Source organism: Syngnathoides biaculeatus, chromosome 7, assembly GCF_019802595.1.
Source record: "Syngnathoides biaculeatus isolate LvHL_M chromosome 7, ASM1980259v1, whole genome shotgun sequence".
Taxonomy (NCBI): Eukaryota; Metazoa; Chordata; class Actinopteri; order Syngnathiformes; family Syngnathidae; genus Syngnathoides; species Syngnathoides biaculeatus.
The window spans coordinates 13077970-13096254 of record NC_084646.1 but is presented as its reverse complement, the minus strand read 5'-3'; the positions used below and the strand labels follow the sequence as shown (position 1 = coordinate 13096254).

The 18285-nt window shown below is 41.3% G+C and overlaps 2 protein-coding genes across 3 annotated transcripts; one reads left to right on the top strand and one right to left on the bottom strand.

Moving 5' to 3' along the window:
* Nucleotides 1-266: 266 nt before the first annotated feature.
* Nucleotides 267-14696, bottom strand: zyg11 (zyg-11 family member, cell cycle regulator). 2 transcript variants are annotated; one of them, XM_061825962.1, is made up of 18 exons: nt 14556-14696; nt 14305-14470; nt 13415-13626; nt 12634-12951; nt 12444-12557; nt 10570-10686; nt 9872-10012; nt 9624-9800; nt 9152-9216; nt 8513-8612; nt 8386-8436; nt 8139-8300; nt 6487-6534; nt 5016-5213; nt 4896-4948; nt 3746-3843; nt 2076-2265; nt 267-1853 (listed from the first exon to the last, which is right to left on the bottom strand). In XM_061825962.1, the coding sequence occupies exons 1-17, from the start codon at nt 14577-14579 to the stop codon at nt 2084-2086; spliced, it is 2226 nt and encodes a 741-aa protein (XP_061681946.1). In that variant the 5' UTR covers nt 14580-14696; the 3' UTR covers nt 267-1853; nt 2076-2083. The 2 variants fall into 2 exon arrangements, with proteins under 2 accessions (XP_061681946.1, XP_061681947.1); XM_061825963.1 differs by having other exon boundaries at nt 2088-2265.
* mrpl54 (mitochondrial ribosomal protein L54) lies at nt 14600-18161 on the top strand. Its single transcript, XM_061825973.1, has 4 exons — nt 14600-14691; nt 16364-16413; nt 16506-16662; nt 17886-18161. The coding sequence occupies exons 3-4, from the start codon at nt 16529-16531 to the stop codon at nt 18016-18018; spliced, it is 267 nt and encodes an 88-aa protein (XP_061681957.1). The 5' UTR covers nt 14600-14691; nt 16364-16413; nt 16506-16528; the 3' UTR covers nt 18019-18161.
* The last annotated feature ends 124 nt before the right edge of the window (nt 18162-18285 follow it).

The window sequence follows — 18285 nt, the reverse complement described above, 5'->3', positions numbered from 1 at the left end:
CACTAAGTGATACAGGAATGAGTCAAAAAATATGTATATGTATGATACGAGCTGGCAAAATAAGGATTGGAAAATGTGACCAATAACACGCAAAGACAATTAACACATGATATTAGGAAACATTAAAAAATGTCATCACATATGACGTGTCAGCTAAATAAAACTAAATTCAAGCAATTGAGTGTTCTTTTTTTCCTAATCAGAAATCACTAATTGCACCAAAGTGGATACTTGCATTTTTTTTTTATTAAAATGACTCATCACAAACAAGTGTACAATAATATGATGCCACTTTTAAACCTAATACATTTTCTCCTTTAAAGTATATTTACACATTTCATTACCGTTTTGAAGCTAACAAACGTGCTCACACATGATATATAAGACAATAAAATTGTAACATTACAAGAATAAAGTCAAAGTGATCGTTTATTAGAATAAGAGAAGAAATTACGACGTCGCAAGAATAGTTATTTATGGGAATAAAGTCTTAACATTACAAAATAAAGTTGGAAGAAGTTGCCATGTCAGAAGAATAAAGTTGAAACACATTTTTAGAAAGTCAGAGCATTATGAGGGGGAAAAAAATTGTAACATTGTAAGAATGACTCACACGGATAAAATTGGAATGTTGCAACGTTACAAGAATACAAATGTGAACGTTACGAGATGACAGTGACGTGAGAATAAAGTCGGAATATGACGAGAATGAAGTTGTAACGTTGCGAGTTTAAAGCCTGGAAGTTGGAAGCGATGCAGCGTCACAAGAAAGAAATTTGTTCGTATAGCTTCAGATTTTATTTTCAAGATATTGCAATGTTGATCTTGCGACAATAACTCTTGCAATGTTTCAAAGTTATAACAATACCGGAATAAAAATGTACCCACATAGCAACAACCTCTGAACTGTGAGGCAGCGGCCGTGCCAGCCTGTCACACAAAATTAGGAGAGTCACATTTTTCGCAAAATTCAGAGAAGGCAGCTGCAATTGTAACATGGTTAAGGTTGTCTGACTTTTTTTTTTTTTTTTAGCATTTTCTGACTTTTTAAGGGGGTAGTTGTGAAAACTCATAAAATTGCATTTATCGCCATAAATTTACCAGCATAAAATCGTGTTTTGAGGAAAGCTTGTCAAAAAATAAAAGAATGTCAGTTGCATAAAATTTCTGCTACTAACATGAAAACTTTATTTTCGTAATATAAATATTACACTTCATTCGCCATTGTTTTTTGCGTAAAATTGGCTTTTTTGTGGTGTGTTCCTTTCGGCTTGTCCCTTTCAGGGTCGCCACAGCGTATCATCTCAGATGAACGCATATATATGTTTGGTACTTGGACATATTAATGAACTAATTAATTAATAATTAATTTTAAGAGTTAAATCCAGCAGTTATAAGAATAAAGTTGTAATGTTATGAGGAAAAATAGTCAACTTTATGGACATGTGTAAAAATTGCACCTGATAAAATTAGAACTTTCTCCAGCGATGACAATTGTCAAGCTGTTGTTCTTGTAAAATTACTAATTATATTCTGGTATTTTGACCTTATACTGTAACCAAAGCATACAAACACATTTACACGTACGTACATCACTCCATTGATTAATCTGTTGTCATTCTGCAGTCGACAAAACATTTTTCACTTCACTTTCCTATACTTCGATTTCTTATCGGACACCACTTGGGTATCATCGCGGCATGCTGCAGCTCATCAAATAAACTCATAAAACTTCGAAGCGTACTTGGTAACATTCGTATTTGACATAAATTAAGTTTGTGTGCAAACAACTGCATACTCTGTCCATTTGTATATACATAAGAGATTCACTCGGGTCTTGCGAGATTGGTTACCTGAAAGAGAATAAAAGTTTGATATGATCAGATGGCCCAAATAAGGAAATATGGAGGGATCGCGTATCTTTATTTTGTATTTGAGCATTTGGTTTAAGACAAAAGAAATGTTAAAGAACAGTAAAATACATGTAAATACTTCTCCAGAATGGTACTATCTATTTCTGCTTCAATTTGAGCCGGGAAAAAAAGCTAAAAATATCAATATGTGTATTTTTTTACCCCGGAGCTTACAGTTGCGGCGGCAGGCGAGCGGTGGTGGGGCGGCCCGTGCGTGCCCGGTGGCGTTCCAGGCTCTCTAAAATGCTCTCCGTGAGCTGCCCGACGTCCGGGTGCGTTTGCGGGTTGGCGTGCACCCGTTCCAGCTGCTGCAGGCCGCCTTCCTCCAACAGCATGCTGCAGTAGCGCCCGGCTGTGCGCGCACACATTACAAATATGTCACAAATATTCATAATCTTGTGAACCCTGCCTCGTCACATTTCTGTAAGCCATTTACTTTTTAAGGGTATGGTTGTGTGGACAGAGTGGGTAAAAAGTAGCTAAGTATTAGAAATTGCTTGTATGATTTTTTAGCATGGTGGCACAGCTGGTAAAAGCGGTGGCCTCACAGTTCTGAGGTCCCGGGTTCAATCCCGGACCCGCCTGTGTGGAGTTTGCACCTTCTCCCCATGCCTGCGTGGGTTTTCTCCAGGCACTCCGGTTTCCTCCCAATTACAAAAACATGCAAGATTAATTGGACACTCTAAATTGCCCCTAGGTGTGATTGTGAGTGCGGCTGTTTGTCTCCATGTGCCCTGCGATTGGCTGGCAACCAGTTCTGGCCCTTGTGAGGATAAGCGGCAAAGAAAATGGATGGATTTTTAGCATCACTTAAGTCATTCTGAAAACATTTGAACCTTTCTTTTCAACTCATGAGGATTTTCTTTGTCTTTTGCTTATGGACCTGTCTTTCAGAAAGTAATTCATTCCACCATGACTATTTTGAAATCGTGAGGGTTCATTGTAAGTGCATTAAAATAAGACAAAATAAAAAAAGCAAAAAATGACCTGAATATGTCTCCAGTCTTGTTTTAAAGAAACAAATCACCGGCTCCTACCGCAGTCAGTGTGATTTGACGGGCCCGTATGCGCCACGCGCACTCGCAAATCTGCACAGCCGCGCATGAAATATCACGCGCAAAAAATTTGTTACAAGTAGAAATACATAGAAATTGAAAGACGTCGCTTATTCTGTGACTAAGCTGCGCGACTGCACACTTGTCGCACACTATCAGCGCACATGAAAACCGATCCAGCGCAGTGAACCACAGCCTGACATCTGTTTTATTTTTTTAAACACGGAAGCACACCGTCTCTAACAACCAACTGCTGCTCAGCCTACTTCTACTTCCTAGTTTACCTGACACCGCCCCCCTCCGCTCTTAAAGGGGTACACTCATAATTACAAACAGAACACACACCCGCAACTTTATATCTGCGGGCATGACTGGTGGACCACACCCGTAATTTTATATCTGCGGGCATGACTGACCACACCCGTACATTTTTCAAATGTGAGTGACTGTGCTGCGTTGTGTTGCATTATTCAGTTTTTGTAAATACAGTGGACTCGCCCACAAACAAAAAAAGTTTACCAAAAAGATCTTGAAATTTCACAAATATGGCTCTGGACTGAAAACAGTTTCTGAATTAATGAAGTCATCATTTTTATGGGTATGTGACTAATGTTATAAATGTATTTCTATTTTTTTTAACTCATCCAGACAAAACACATGAAATAAATGAAGATCAATGAATCTGCCGGCCATTTTCGATCCAGCTCTTGTACTGGATTCCATTATATTCTGTGTGTGTGTGAATATCTACTGAAGTGTCCAGTGATTGTCTCTCACCATTCTTGCTGCAGACATGCTGCATGGCCCACGCAGCCCACAACTGGACGCCTGGCGTGTGGAAGCACTCCAGCAGAGGGAAGAAGGGGTTAAATGACCTACAGGACAAAATACATGTGCAATATTTGAATGTACCCTGATATCCTTGACAGTCTTTACATTATTCCATATGGAAAGCCATTTGAGCATTTATTCAGTATCTTTGATATCCATCTTAAGGTACATGTACTAGTACAAGCTTTGTCCTCACGAGTGAAACAATTCAGCACTAGTGGATCACTGGTTGTCTTTTCTGGGTATTTTCCCCCAACTACTACTTCTACAAATGTGCTGCATTTGTAAGACTACTAGGCTCAACTAGTAGGCATGTGTCACTCACTAGTAGCCTCGTGGATCCTATTAGTAGAACTAAAATGCCCACTACTATAGTCATTTTTCCTCGCTGATAACATGTAAGTGCGCTACCAGTAAGACAAAACTTATCCTGCTAGTGTGCAAAAAAAACATCATACAGTATTGGAAGTCAGTAATGTGTGTGTGTGTGTGTGTGTGAGGGGCATTACTAGTAAGACAGTCATTCTACAAGTGCACCCACTGAAATGTCTAACTAGTGAGAAAAACATTTTACTAGTACTGCACGCTTTTTGCACTCACTTGGGCAATGTCGGCATTCTAAAAAGACAACTACATCTTACTATAATGACTGTCTTACTTGTACTACTACTGACATTAAATTCTACTAGTTAACAGTGATCACATCAATAGTAATACTGCTGCATTTCCCCCCCTCATTATTAATATGTAGTTCAATTAGTAACCATCATAATGGTTAACATTAAAACAGTAAAAAAAAAAAAAAAACAGAAGCTGAGGTTTTAGTCCTACAAATGTACAATACTGAGGTTAAATACAATTGAAGTGTACTTGGAAAAAAATGTGCTAGGAAAAAGTTCAAAAGTTTACATTAGATGTTGCACAACGACAAGCTTCAATCTTATATGTTTGATTGCATTTCATGTTTTAAATGTCACTTTCGTTATATGCAGTGATCCCCCCCACAACGTACCAAGTGCTGGTACGTGGACTTTAAGCTGCAAATGAAGGATCTCAAATAAATGCTTGGAACCACTTTCCATAATTCCATCCGTACCTGTAAGCTACCATCTCGCACTCGGGTGCCGGCCACTTCATGATGACGTTGTGCTAGTAGAAAATCAACATGTCTGACTTCTGTTTTTGTTCTGCACATTTTGCCGGTCGCGGTTCTTACCAGCTGCTCCAGCAGGGAGAACCTGAGCTCGGGGCTGAGCGTCCACGCGTCCTTCCCCCGCGACGTCAGGTGCGCCAGGATGCCGGCGGCGAAGTAGCTCACCTCCACTTCGGGGCTGTGCAGCAGAGTTCTGATGTGGTCCAGGAAGGTGTGCACCATCAGCTCACAGTGCAGCTCACCCACCTCCGCGATGTTGTTCTAGCGCAGGACAACAAGCCAAGTCAGTGAACCCCTCAATAATCGCTGTCTGGCATTCCCAAATTCAGAGATTTACATTATGTATCCATCCTTTGTTATTTTGTTCAAAGACTTGACTATTCATTTTTTTTTTTAATTCTCAGGCCAATGCAAAAGTATTACATTGGCACCATCTACTGGAATGCTGTTGTTGTTTGGTTCTATATCTGTTGTGTTTAGATGTAATGTTGGTAGTTTTGAATGCTCCTCAGTCAAAGTCATAGTAAGTTTCTGCTCTTTCTTTTTAAAAATCTATAACTTATTTGCCAAAAAGTTGTTTATTCAATACTTTATACTCAGCGACCATCTTGGTGCTCAGGAACGTTATTTAAGTGAGGTGAACTTCATTTAGACAAAAGTTTCGTTTCCCACATTCAATTATAAAGATTTTTTTTTTGGGGGGGAGGGGGTTGTCAATTACTCGCAGATTTTCAGTATTTGCAGCAAGGTTCGGTCCCTTTAAAACAAATACTGTACTGTGGTATTGAACAGCAATACTCATTGTTACATTGTAGAAATGTGCCTGAGAGTATTGCTGTATTACCAGTTTGTGTTCATTTGAAGATATATAATGACGGTAATACCTACCTCATTTCTGTTAGCCCATCTATGGTGTTTCGCATTATATGTGTGTATTTTTAACTTAACTTTCTTCAGTTATTTCTGTGGTTATTTCAGTTTTACAGTAATCAACTGGGAGGGTTTTTCTTTTTTTTCTTTTTAAAAATCAGTTCAAATGGGTGGCAGCTGGTAAAGCATTTGCCTCACAGTTCTGAGGACCCGGGTTCAATCCCAGCCCCGCCTGTGTAGAGTTTGCATGCCCCCCCCCCGTGCCGAGTACTCCGGTTTCCTCCCACATCCCAAAAATATGCAACATGAATTGGACACTCTAAATTGCCCCTAGGTGTGATTGTGAGTGCGGCTATTTGTCTCGATGTGCCCTGCGATTGGCTGGCAACCAGTTCAGGGTGTACCCATTGACAGCTGTGATAGGCTCCAGCACTCCCTGCGATTCTTGTGAGGATAAGCCGCTAAGAAAATGGATGGATGGATGGTTCAAATGTGTTTAAATCATGTAAGAGGGGTACAACTGTAAAAGCATTAGAACACCATTATTTGGTCCCTTTATATCATAAGCGGATGTTGATTCACTGTCAAGAATTTTTGCACGAGTTCATGATGGTGCTTGTTTTCTTTTTTTTTTTAATAAAGTCTTAAAATACAAATTGCTCACCAACAGGCCGAGAACCTTCTGCTGAATGGACGACTCGTTAGGGAAAGACTGCGGAGAAAAGAGCAAAACAAGTGAGTCACGCTTCCCACACAGGCATATACTGGAGCACTTTTAATAGGAGATCATGTGGCGTGGCTGGATTGATGGTGTGTATGATTAATAGCTGTACTGCGTATGCTGCACACAATTTTATGAGACTTTGATATAATACGAGTGTGAAACCACAACTTAAAATTGAAAAGGATTCCTACTGAAAATACGACTACAAGGGCACGCTGGGGGAAAAAAAGTGGTGAGTGCTGCGTTGTAATGTTATAAAAATAGGTGTAAATGTTACAAGAGCATGTCACTTAGGGCAAAATTCGCCAAAGCTCTTATTTTTTTAAACTTCCATCGACAGCCACATTTATTGCTTTCTGTGAATCTTTCAGTTACAATCTGCTGATGATACTCCCTGAGACTTCAGGCAGATTTTCAACTTCCCACTGAGAATGGAGAGGGACTTTGCAAAAGTATTGAAACACTAAACGTGGACGTTCATTCAGACATTTAGACAAGGATACATTAAGTTCACAGGTAAAGTGCATAGCATTTTATTTTTATCATGAAATGGACCTCAAACGGGTTAAAATGCGAGAGTAAAGTTCAAATGGGCGGCACGGTGGAGCAGCTGGAAAGTGTTGGCCTCACAGTTCTGAGGTCCAGGATTCAATTCCAGCCCAGCCTGTGAGGATTTTGCATGTTCTCCCCATGCAACATGCCTGCGTGGGTTTTCTCTGGGCACTCCGGTTTCCTCCCACATCCCAAAAACACATTAATTGGACACTCTAAATTGCCACTGGGTGTGATTGTGAGTGCGACTGTTGTCTGTCTCTCTGTGCCCTGCGATTGGCTGGCAACCAGTTCAGGATGTACCTTGCCTCCTGCCCGTTGACAGCGGGGATAGGCTCCAGCACTCCTGCGACCCTTGTGAGGATAAGTGGCTAAGAAAAATGGATGGATGGAAGTTCAAATGTTGAGATACTTCACCCATACAGTCACAGGAATTGAGTTGTAATATTACAAAAAAAAAAAAAAAAAAAGCTGCTGTTACAAGAACATAGTTGTAAGTATATGAGTAAAATGAAAACAATATTGGAATGGTAAGAAAATTAAATCAAAAGTTTTTGAAATTGAGTTAGGGAATAATGTAGTGTTGTGAGAATGAATTTGTGAGGCTGCGAGAATAAAAATTGTATTGGTAAAACTGTTGTAATGTTACAAAAATAGTGCAGATTATTGTATTTTTTATGTACATATGCATCTGAAGTTACAATTTCTGTAGTTGATTTAAAGAATATTCACAACACAAAAACTACTTTATAATTTGGTAATATTTTGATGAAAACCCACATTTTACCATCTTCCAGAAATTAAAATTCTGCATAAGAAACAGTCAAAATGATTTTACGACGGAAATGAGGTTGAAAGCGGTCTTCTGAAAAATATTTTCTTGTGTTGAGCGAGTCCGTATGATTTGTGAGTAACACTTTATGGAATTGCAAAGCTGAAAAACAATGAACCCCACTCCCCTGCCCCCCAACAGTATCCTAATTTACATTACTGTAGCTAAAAATGTAGTTTTGTTGATGATGGGCTTGGTCTGTGTGTACCTCTAGAACCTTAATGAACAAGTCTAGTCCTTGGTTCTCGATAAAATGGCGACAGGTCGTCGGAGACTCGTCGGTTAGGTTCCAAAGGGCACTCAGGGTGAATTTGAGGGTGGCATCCACTATGCCCTGTGTGGCCTTCTGACGCACAATGTGGAGCAGTTGCTGCAGGGGGGACGGGATGATGGATTAAAAACATACAATTTGTACAAATTTGGATTTAAGAAAAATATATGTATATATAGTTTACCTTGACTATAAACAGTTCTGCTCCTAACTGAGCTGTTTGCTCTGTGGACAGCTGGGGAAGACATTTAGAAGTGAAGTATTAAAAAAAAGAGAAACAAAACAGAATAAAAACAAGCATACAAGCATACCTTAGCAGCCAGTATGGATATGATAGCCACAGCCATCCTCTGCATATTCTGGTCCTCGTGATTGCAGAGCCACTGCATTACCAGTTTAGCTGCCTCAAACCTTGAAAATGAGCACCAAAAATTTTTAAAAACAAAAATGCTCTATTTCAAAGGCTCCTACATTGCAATGCCCGTTCGCATGGAAGTAGATTAATGCCACCACGATTTGATTTTGAAATGTAAAGTGAAATAGGACTTGAATTTGAAATGTAAAGTGATCACATTTTCAATAGTTGTATTTCAAAGTAACTTTTCATTGTTAACAATTCACTGTCTGAAATTCAACCGGCTACAATTCGCTGTCTAAAATTCACCGTCTGTGCCACCAGGCAGGGTTACTTCAGGTCAGAACCGAACACCCAGCCAATCCAGTAACGCTTTCTTAGTATGTGACGTCATGTGACTAAGAAAGCAAAACTGCGATTGGCTGGGTGTTCTGCCTGGTGGCACAGACAGTGAATTTTAGACAGCGAATTGTAGCCAGTTGAATTTCAGACAGCGAAATGTAACAACTATTGAAAATGTAATGACTTTACATTTCAAATTCAAATCCTGGTTGGCACTAATCTACTTCCACACGGTCGTGCGTTCACTTCTTACCTGTTAAATGGCACATCTTGTAAAATGCGGTCGCTGCAGAGAGACAGCAGACAATTCTTCTGCAACTGGAAAACAAAGCGAAACATCACACTGTACTCATTGTTTGTGCACTGTAAGTACCGTATTTTCCGCACTATAAGGCACACTGCATTATAAGGCGCACCCCCAATGAATGGCATATTCTAAAACTTTTTCCATATATAAGGTGCACCAGATTATAAGGCGCATAGAATAGACGCTACAGTAGAGGCTGGGGTTATGTTATGCGTCCATTAGATGGAGCTGCACTAAAGGCTCAATATTGATCCATATATAAAGGCGCACCGGCTTATAAGCCGCACCGTCGGCTTTTGAGAAAATGAAAGGCTTTTATAGTGCAGAAAATACGGTAGTTGATAGCTGAGTCCATTTGTACCAGGTTGCTAACCGAATCACAAAGCCCAGGTTAAAAAAAAAAAACAAAAGTTGCTACCTGTTGGTGGTTGGGGAACGTCCTCATGGCCTCCAGCAGCAGCTGAGTGACCGTGCTGAGCAGGCGGACCGGCATCCCGGCTGCCAGGTCCTGCTTGGTCAGGTTGAAGACGCAAGCGCTCGCCGCCAGCTGGACGTTGAGCGTGGCCTGGTGGTTCTTCATGCCGAGGACCACCAGCTGGGGAGACATTTTTCAGTACAAGACCGTCAACGGGTCACGGAGGTTGATCCGGGCGTGCGCGTCCGCACCTTTAGGATGTCCGGCCGAGGCTTCTCCATGACGTGCGTGAGGCTGAAGAGGTGAAAGAGCGCTTCCCTCACGAAGCCTTCCCGTTCGCTGTAGCGGCGCAGCGCCTCGCAGATCTGCGTTTCGTTAGCTTCTCCTGTCACCTGTTTGAAGGCAGACAAACAAACTATCTTTGTCTTTGCTATTAATCCCTTAATGCTATTAAGTAAAAAAGTTCAGTTTGCCTCTTGGAATTAAATTCATGAACCAATCAATACAATAATGTTCATTAAATTAACTCATCCAAAAATGCTAAATGTGCTGTACATATACATATATTCTTTATTTAAAATATACCAAAAAGTGAATTATTTCATGAGATAAATGATTACATTTTAATAATTCAATCCATTTAACTCAGCTACTTTTTGGGAAAATTGTACAGGACTCAAGAATAGAGTGGCTTGAGTCATACTTTGAGTGACAATTTAGCCCTTTCCGGGCAGGGGTTGCAAATTAGCAACAGGTTTAATATAATCGAAAATTTTAAGTCCAGAGTATCATTTTCTGAAAGTATCCGATTTTTCTCTCTGCAAAATTTTATTTGGTCCAGGTGCGGTGTTATATATATATTTTTAAACGTGAATTTTGTGCTTGGGGACAATTAAAAAAAAAAAAAAAAAAAAAAAAAAAGAAAGAAAAAAATAATATTAATTCCTACTTTCAGGTTTCCTTCTCCGGAAAGGAAGTCAGAAAAACCGGCGTCCGTGGCCAGAAGTCCCACAAATGTCATTTGGGGTCTCTCGTCTATAAAGGCCTTCACAGCCGTGTCAGTAACCTGCAAAAAGACACCCTGCTGTCAGCAAAGTTCACATGGCATTTTCTAAAGGGGACATATGAAAGATAACTTAGTTTTTAATGGCTTTAAAACAAGTTGGCAATGCATAGCCACTCTTTTCAATGCAACACTGTAACACCGGCCATGCATTATGGGCCTATTGAGTGAGCAATCAGCGATTTTCTCAAGTAAATACAGACAGTCCGTAACATTTGCTATTGCTGTGTATCCAAAGCTTGCTCATAACTTCAATTTTGGCTCTAAACACAGAGCTAACAAGAGTGAAAACAATGGGATTTTCCGACCTGCCAATCACTCGTACAATAATAGCCAATCAGATAGCCATATTGTCATAACCCCTGGCTTGACACGCCCATGCCGCCATGTTGTCCCACAAGCAATGCTGGTTGTCTGTAGCGTGCGCTTGGAAAAGTTAATGTTGTGAAGAAAATGGTCCTCAGATGCACTTGGGGAACGTGCAATTCTGATTACAGATATACGGCTAGGTTACAAGGGGCCCGGTTGATTAATTTTCCAAAGCCCAAAACACAGTTGGCGAAGTGTCTACGATAGATTAGGACTCGCGGAAGAGCGCACCTACAACTAAATGTGAACAATATGAACAAACACATTGTTGCATCTTCGAAGGCAAGTTAGGGAGAAGTATCTTCTCTGAGTTTGATTGAATTATCATCAGTGCTTTATACATTGCAGGAGAACAACTTTGGCTTTGTTAGAGTATCACTGACCTGCTGAACGAAGTGTGCAATATTTTATGCCGAAGAGTCGGGTTAGTAATATGTAAATACGCCATGTCATGCGAGAAAAATGTCTATTTGCCTATTTGTATCACATCAGACTTTAAAACCCACTCACTTATAAAGATTACAATGATATTACTCGTGATCTTTCCAAGTAAAAAGTACTCACCTTGCTTTACATATGCAGTACAATTCCACTATTTTATCCTGTTGGATTTCAATATGACGTTTGTGAGGCGTCAAACTTTATTCCCATCGATCGCCAACGTTTCGCCGTAACGCTGACATTGCGTCCTGCTCCGACCAAAACCAAATTCCGTGAATTCCTTAATTCCTTGCGTGAAATAGTTGAGACCTCTCTGTAGAACTCTCTTGGACAAGTCTGACGCATTTGGCAAAAAACATACCCCAATATTATCTGGAATACGCAATAGAGAATCCACTTCAAACATGTTGTGTTCAATTGCCATTTTAGAAGCTTGTGGGACATGGCTAAGGGGGCGAAGCTCAAGGTCGCCATCAGAAAGGTCAATTATATTTTGATCGAGCTATGGTTTATGACTGGAAAAACCGGTAATGGTGAGGCACTCGTGACGGCTGGACCAGACTACAAGACAAATGTGGTCTCTCCCGATGGCACGATGTCAGACTGCTGCAAAAAATTCTTACAGTCTCTCGACCAGGCACTGACAACACTACATTATTACAATATTGCCGTAACCAATCTTTTATGATCTTGCGAAATCAAACACTGCCGGGGAGGCGTGACTGGAAAAATCAGTCAACACTGCAATGTGTTGTGTTGGAAAAGAAAAAGATGTGTCATTACCAGGAGAGGATGTTTTGGGCTGCACATTTTGAAGGAGAATTTGAGGTAATGTTCAAAGACTTTTCATACAGATTGGACACAGGCAACAAAATGCCACGTAGCTAAGTAATTATAGCACCAATATTTGTACATAAACATGCTGTACATACAGTATTCATTTGGGTTACCTGTTTCCTTCCCGACACATCCAGAGAAACGAGAGCTGGGAGTATGCTGGGTTGTCCAAGCAGTTGCCGAGCGACATCGGAGGTGAACTGTTTGTCATCGCTAATGTCCAAATGCTGCGATTAAACGGACACGTAAAAATTTTTTTACAAAAGCCCGGACCCTTTGCTGCGGTGCTCCGCAGCGGCTCACCTGCAACACGTCCAGCTGGCCGATGACGCCCAGCAGCTGCGCGGTGCTCATCTCCAGCCTCTTCAGCTGGTGCAGCGTGAGCGAGCGCAGCCTCTCCTTCAGGCCCAGCAGTGGGTTGAGGTTGGTGACCGACGTGTTGGACAGATCCAGGCTCTCCAAACGGGGCAGGGAGCACACGTCGGCCAGACCCGAGTCGTAGAAGTCCACGTTGGCCAGGGAGAGCGAGCGCAGGCCCTGCAGGGCGCTGAAACCGTGGCGGCTCGGCTCCTCCAGGGAGGACATGGTGAGGCCCGTCAGAACCAGTCGCTGGAGGGACTCCTGCGCGGGGAGAAACGCACATGGGTTGTCCTTGTGGGCCACAGGTGTCAAACGCAAGGCACGGGGGCCAGATCCGGCCCACCACATGATTTTATGTGGCCCGCAAAGGCAAATCATATGCATCAACTTTCATGATTTTTGCTAAAATCTGTACCAAAATTTCAAACTGTTATATAATAAATGATAACAAGATGTCACAAGCGTTTTTGTGTTACCAAACCACAATAGTTGAAAAACCCGTTACTCTCAATTTCTGATTCCAAAACGAGATCATAAATTTCACATGTAAATATGATGAGGCGGTTAAAGATTTTTATAGCTTCACAGTCATAACGGCCCTCTGAGGGGAACCGCTTGTAAAATGTGGCCCATGACAAAAATGAGTTTGACACCCCTGTTGTAGAGAGTGCGTACAGGTAAGCGGACCTGAGCCACATCGTCTTAGGTACAAATCCTTCCTTACCTGACAGTATTTATTAGTGGCCAGTCCGTGCAGAATGTCGGGGATGGTGAGGTCGGCGTTGACCCGCGCGGCGTCCAGCTCCGACAGCCTGTGAGGACAGAGGGCTCGCTGGAAGGCCTCTGCGGAAATGCGTGCAGTGCGAACGCACGCACGCCTCAGCCGCAGGTACTCGCAGTTCCGGAACACGCCCACCGTGCTGTCGTTGAGCAGACCTGTGTTGGATATGTGCACTTTGTTCAATGGATAACGTAGAATTTTGCATATAGGGAAAATGCAATTAGAAAAATTTAAGTCTATTCCATTTTAGAGGAAAGTTAGATTCATCCACTGCAATTGGAACAGACTTTGACACGGGGATTTAAAAATGGATGTATTATAAAGGGACATCATTTCAAACTGGAAAAACTGTTACAAAAAACACAAATATAGAAATGTATCATGATTCAGTCACTATTTTTGTCTGTAAAATGGAAATGGGCAAAAAAAAATGCTAATCAATGGTTTTCAAACTAAATCCTGATGTTTGACAGATGATTTTCTCTCTTGATTAAACACAAAGACAATCAGTCCGGTTTCATGCAGAGGAGGACTTACTTGATGTCCCTTTTTCCTCCCTCAGGGATCTGTGGCTGCTACTGGCAGCCTTTAGAAGTACCCAATACTTTGAAATGAGGCTATGATAGGTACTCGTACTTTCTATTTACTGGTGAAAATCTTTAATTCGGACGATTTGGCCAGTTTCACCTTTCAAAAGGTCGACTGACCAATTACCAAAATAGTTACGGATTAATTTGATAATGGGTTTATTGTTGCACATCGCTTACACAATGCGAATGAGTACTTTCTCCACATCGGGAGATGTAGTGCGCTTGCTTGCTTACTTTACTTACCCTCGGTTGCCATTTTAGCCAACAGCTGGTCTGCGAGCTCTTGGGGGAAGAGCACAGCTTCCCTGAAGCACAGGGACCCGTCAGCGCGCTTCACGCACAAGCACTCCAGGTTCTGGCTGACGAAGGTGAGGCACAGGTCGGTCAGGGCTGCCGGGGACGACTCGTCCTGCGGACCACACAGCAACACTACGTTCAAACACAGAAATCACTCAAACCCGGAGCCGGATGAGAGAGAAAGCGAAAACGTATACCATGTCAAGGAAGCTGGAGGCCATCGTTGAGAAGCTACTTCTCCTTATGCGACGGGCAAAGTTTCACCCTCACCGGCTGTAAAGCGGCTCCAGCCTGGCCGGTTCTTTTCGCCCGACGCCGGGCTGACTGCTGGAGGTAAACGACCGGCGAAGCTACCTGGGCTAACTAGCTAGCTCACTTGCGTTCGCCTCCGCTCACCCTCGGAGCCACAGCGTCGACGGCTGTCCACTTTGCTGCAAGTCATTTTGGAGGATTGTTTCACAATCGGTACTTAACGAATAGAAGCAGGGTCGGACCCGCTCTATCAGGTTAAGCGAGAAAGTAGGTCTATTTTTGACGTAACAAGTCACAGACATGAACAGAAGACTAGATGTGGTAGCGGGCTGCAGCAGCTCGGCTAAGCCGCGTGCTTCCTTAGCGGCCACGTTGGTCGGGTCAATTTTCCGCTTTCAAAGGCAAAGAAGTCATTGGAAATGAGACATAATTTGCACATTTCTCAACCAATTTTCGTTAGATACGCTTTTTAGTTTACAGGAAAAAATGTCTGATGCCAACACAGAACACTTGGGGAAAAACACAAAATATTTTTACTTGTAAATAGTTATTCCTAGTTGCGTTTTGGTGATTGTGGAGCGTTCTGTGCCATCGTATGCAGCAGAATGTGCCTGCAACCATGTCATTTTGGTTTTTGTACCATACACACATGGAATGCGCTGACAGTTTTGCCCCCACCCGTTGAAGTGTAGTCATGCATGAAAGTCGAGGGGGCGCGTCTTGTCTACAAAAGTTCATTATCTCGTCACAATAAAAGGTCGCAACTCAATAAATACATCGGAGGCGATGAGACTGGATTACGGAAGCCGTGGTGAGGGACCGCTATGAACCAAATAGTGATGCAAAACCTAAAATAACTTAAGAAATAGAAGACAAATATTACGAAATAAATTATATCCGTAGTAAATACGTTCAGTTCAGTAAGTAACTGGGTGTTTTGGGAAGCGATTTCCTCTACCTTTTCTATATAAACAAGTAATATAACATGACAGGAACATATTACTCAAAATACTGTAAAAAAGAAAAAAAGCGGATCACTTTCATTTACAGAAAAGGAATAACGAGAGGCGGGTCTACGGCTGTCTAAGCGGTAAGCAAGGATATGGCTCTGTCGTCATTCATACAGGGTTAGCTAGTTTTATGAAAATTATTGTAAAATTAGCGTTTTTTTCAATGTAGACTTAGCAAGGCTTAACGTCCGTGGAAAAGTGGCTTCTAGAAGAGCTCTTTTGTTGACAAAAACCCAAGTATATATGTGTTTTAGGAACGAATCAACACTTTCGTTTACTGTCCTGAGCGTAAACAATAACACTGTCGCTTCTCGATTACGTCAATAACTTATTTCCGAGAGCTCCTGCAAAACATACGAAACAGTAACACTATAAAAATACGCAGTCAAACTTCATTTGTGTTGATAATATATTTATATTATGGGTATTCTTCCACGGAGACGTGTCTGCTAGAAATGAATCCAGTTAGTTGAGTAAAACGTATATAAAACACGTCAGCTAATATAGGATGCAGTGCGTCTCGCTGTCTACAGGGGGCAATGCAGTTTTCGAAGCAGTGTCACGACAGAGTCGACTGAAAGGAAGTCGAAGAATGAATGTCAAATTGTAGCACGATACGCTAATGTCGCCTCTAGTTAGCAATTTACTGTAAAAAAAAAAAAAATGTCGGGTCACCCCTTATTAAGCTTCGCGTTGTTAACTAAACACTTTATAAGTAATGCGCCACGTCTAACCCTTCACAGGAATAACGTGTTAAATAAGTTACAAGCATGTGGATATGCGAAAAAAGTAGGTGAGTAAAGCAAATTTTTTCAGTGCAAGTGTTCGTGTCTTTCCCTCGACGGCGACGTGTTTTCAACAGCAATGGCAATGTCCCTCCTTTAGTCGTCAAAAGCAAAGGAAAGGGGATGGTTAAAGACGAGCTGAAAGGACCAGAGGTGTGCAAAGATCCAGTCCGACTGACTTCTTATGCAGTGGGGACCAACATTTACAAACAGGGAGAAGACACCAAACTCAAACCCGTGGAGGAATATCCAGAGTGGTAAGCACCTTTCCATCTTCTTTTCATTATATCACACATTAATATTGCTGCGGTACTTGTAACGTGGCCAATGATAACAATATAGCTGCAAATAAAAGACGGCGGTTTTCATTGAAGGTGATTCCGCTGGCGAATGGTTACAACAATAAAAGTCATTTTGTCAGATGCATTCGGCTCCATTAAGATAACCAGAACGTTTTGATGGTTCTGCACTGTTCTTGTCCAGGGCCACAGAAGCCCACGCACGATAGGGTTTGCGAAGAGTAACAGCGTTGATCATATTTTTAACTTTATTATTGATCATTTTGAAGAATTAAGTGAACATGTGTTGTGAAAGTAATAATTCAATCACAGAGACGATTGATTTGTCACACTCGTCAATAACATGCATCATATTCTCACATTAGAGAAGAACAACGACTGATCAACACATCGATTCTCTGTGATGCATAACCAATTGATACATAACTAATTCATAACAATACAGTTAAAAATGATACCATCTTGCCGGGTTCAAGCTTCTCCTTACATTTCCTCCAATGGTTTTGTTGTCAAACTGCCGATCTGCTCTTCCCTTTTCATGGTGGTCAAGTGTCAACACTTTCTATGTAAAAACAGTAGAACAACTTACCTTTATTTTACTCAATTTTTTTTAACTTTGGAGCTGTGCCCTGTAAAGTAGCAGAAGACGTTGATGCCAACAAGCAATAAAATCAATAATGATTCTGAATGTGCGTTCGGACATGTACTGGCGCCACTGTGCTACACTGGACCATTTTGAAACTGAAAATGTTAGATTGAGTGGAATATGTGCACTCTCAGTTAGGTTGCCGCCACATTGAACTTCTGGACACATACTCGTTTTTTTTTCTCTAAATATAAAATATCTACATTTTATATAAATATATCAAGATTAGACATTACATATCATTGGAATGAAATTACACCTTTCCTGCAACTGCAAAATAATATCAATTTCAATAGTGTACCTGTCATGGAGAATCTGCCTGTTCCATGTGATCAGATAAATCTTGGTGAAGCAGCATGTGGCTCACCACTCCAGGATATCTTTGAACGACGCGCTGAACAATTGTATGCTGGAATTTTAGACCTTGTACAGCGCAATAAACCACACAACACATATTTCCCCCCTTGCAATCTACAGTACAATTTGAGTTTTCTTCCATGTATTTCGTCTAAAATGAGGTTTTTCCCCGTTTCAGGCTCTTTCAGTTGAACCTGGATTCGGCGTACAAGCTTCACGAGCTGGAAGAGGAAAGCTGGGCGTACTGGAAGCGTCTCCGAAAGGAAAGCATTTGGCGTCACAACAAATTGCATAAAGGAAAGAAGTTCTAGAATCTAGACCGAACCGGACTGAAATCTACCTGGTTGTTTATAGCAAGTCTCACGTCAAGTCTCGCATTTAATAACTAATGTACATGTGTTCATATTTGGTTTTCTAATGTCCATCCCCCCTCATTAAAAAAAAAAAGAAAATTTGTTTTGGTCTCTATTTTCTTGGTTAAATTAATCAGCATCATGTGATGATATAAGTTTCATTTTGTCCAAGTAGCCCCATATATGTTTGTATTTTTAATGTTTTAACATCAGGCGGCACGGTGG

Coding starts and splice junctions, on each gene's coding strand:
- mrpl54 (XM_061825973.1), top strand. CDS start 16,529: ATGGTTAAAGACGAGCTGAAAGGACCAGAGGTGTGCAAAGATCCAGTC. Junction 16,663..17,885: donor GTGGAGGAATATCCAGAGTG/GTAAGCACCTTT, acceptor TCCCCGTTTCAG/GCTCTTTCAGTTGAACCTGG.
- zyg11 (XM_061825962.1), bottom strand. CDS start 14,579: ATGGCCTCCAGCTTCCTTGACATG. Junction 8,437..8,512: donor TATCCATACTGGCTGCTAAG/GTATGCTTGTAT, acceptor TGTCTTCCCCAG/CTGTCCACAGAGCAAACAGC. Junction 5,214..6,486: donor AGAAGGTTCTCGGCCTGTTG/GTGAGCAATTTG, acceptor GTCCTGCGCTAG/AACAACATCGCGGAGGTGGG.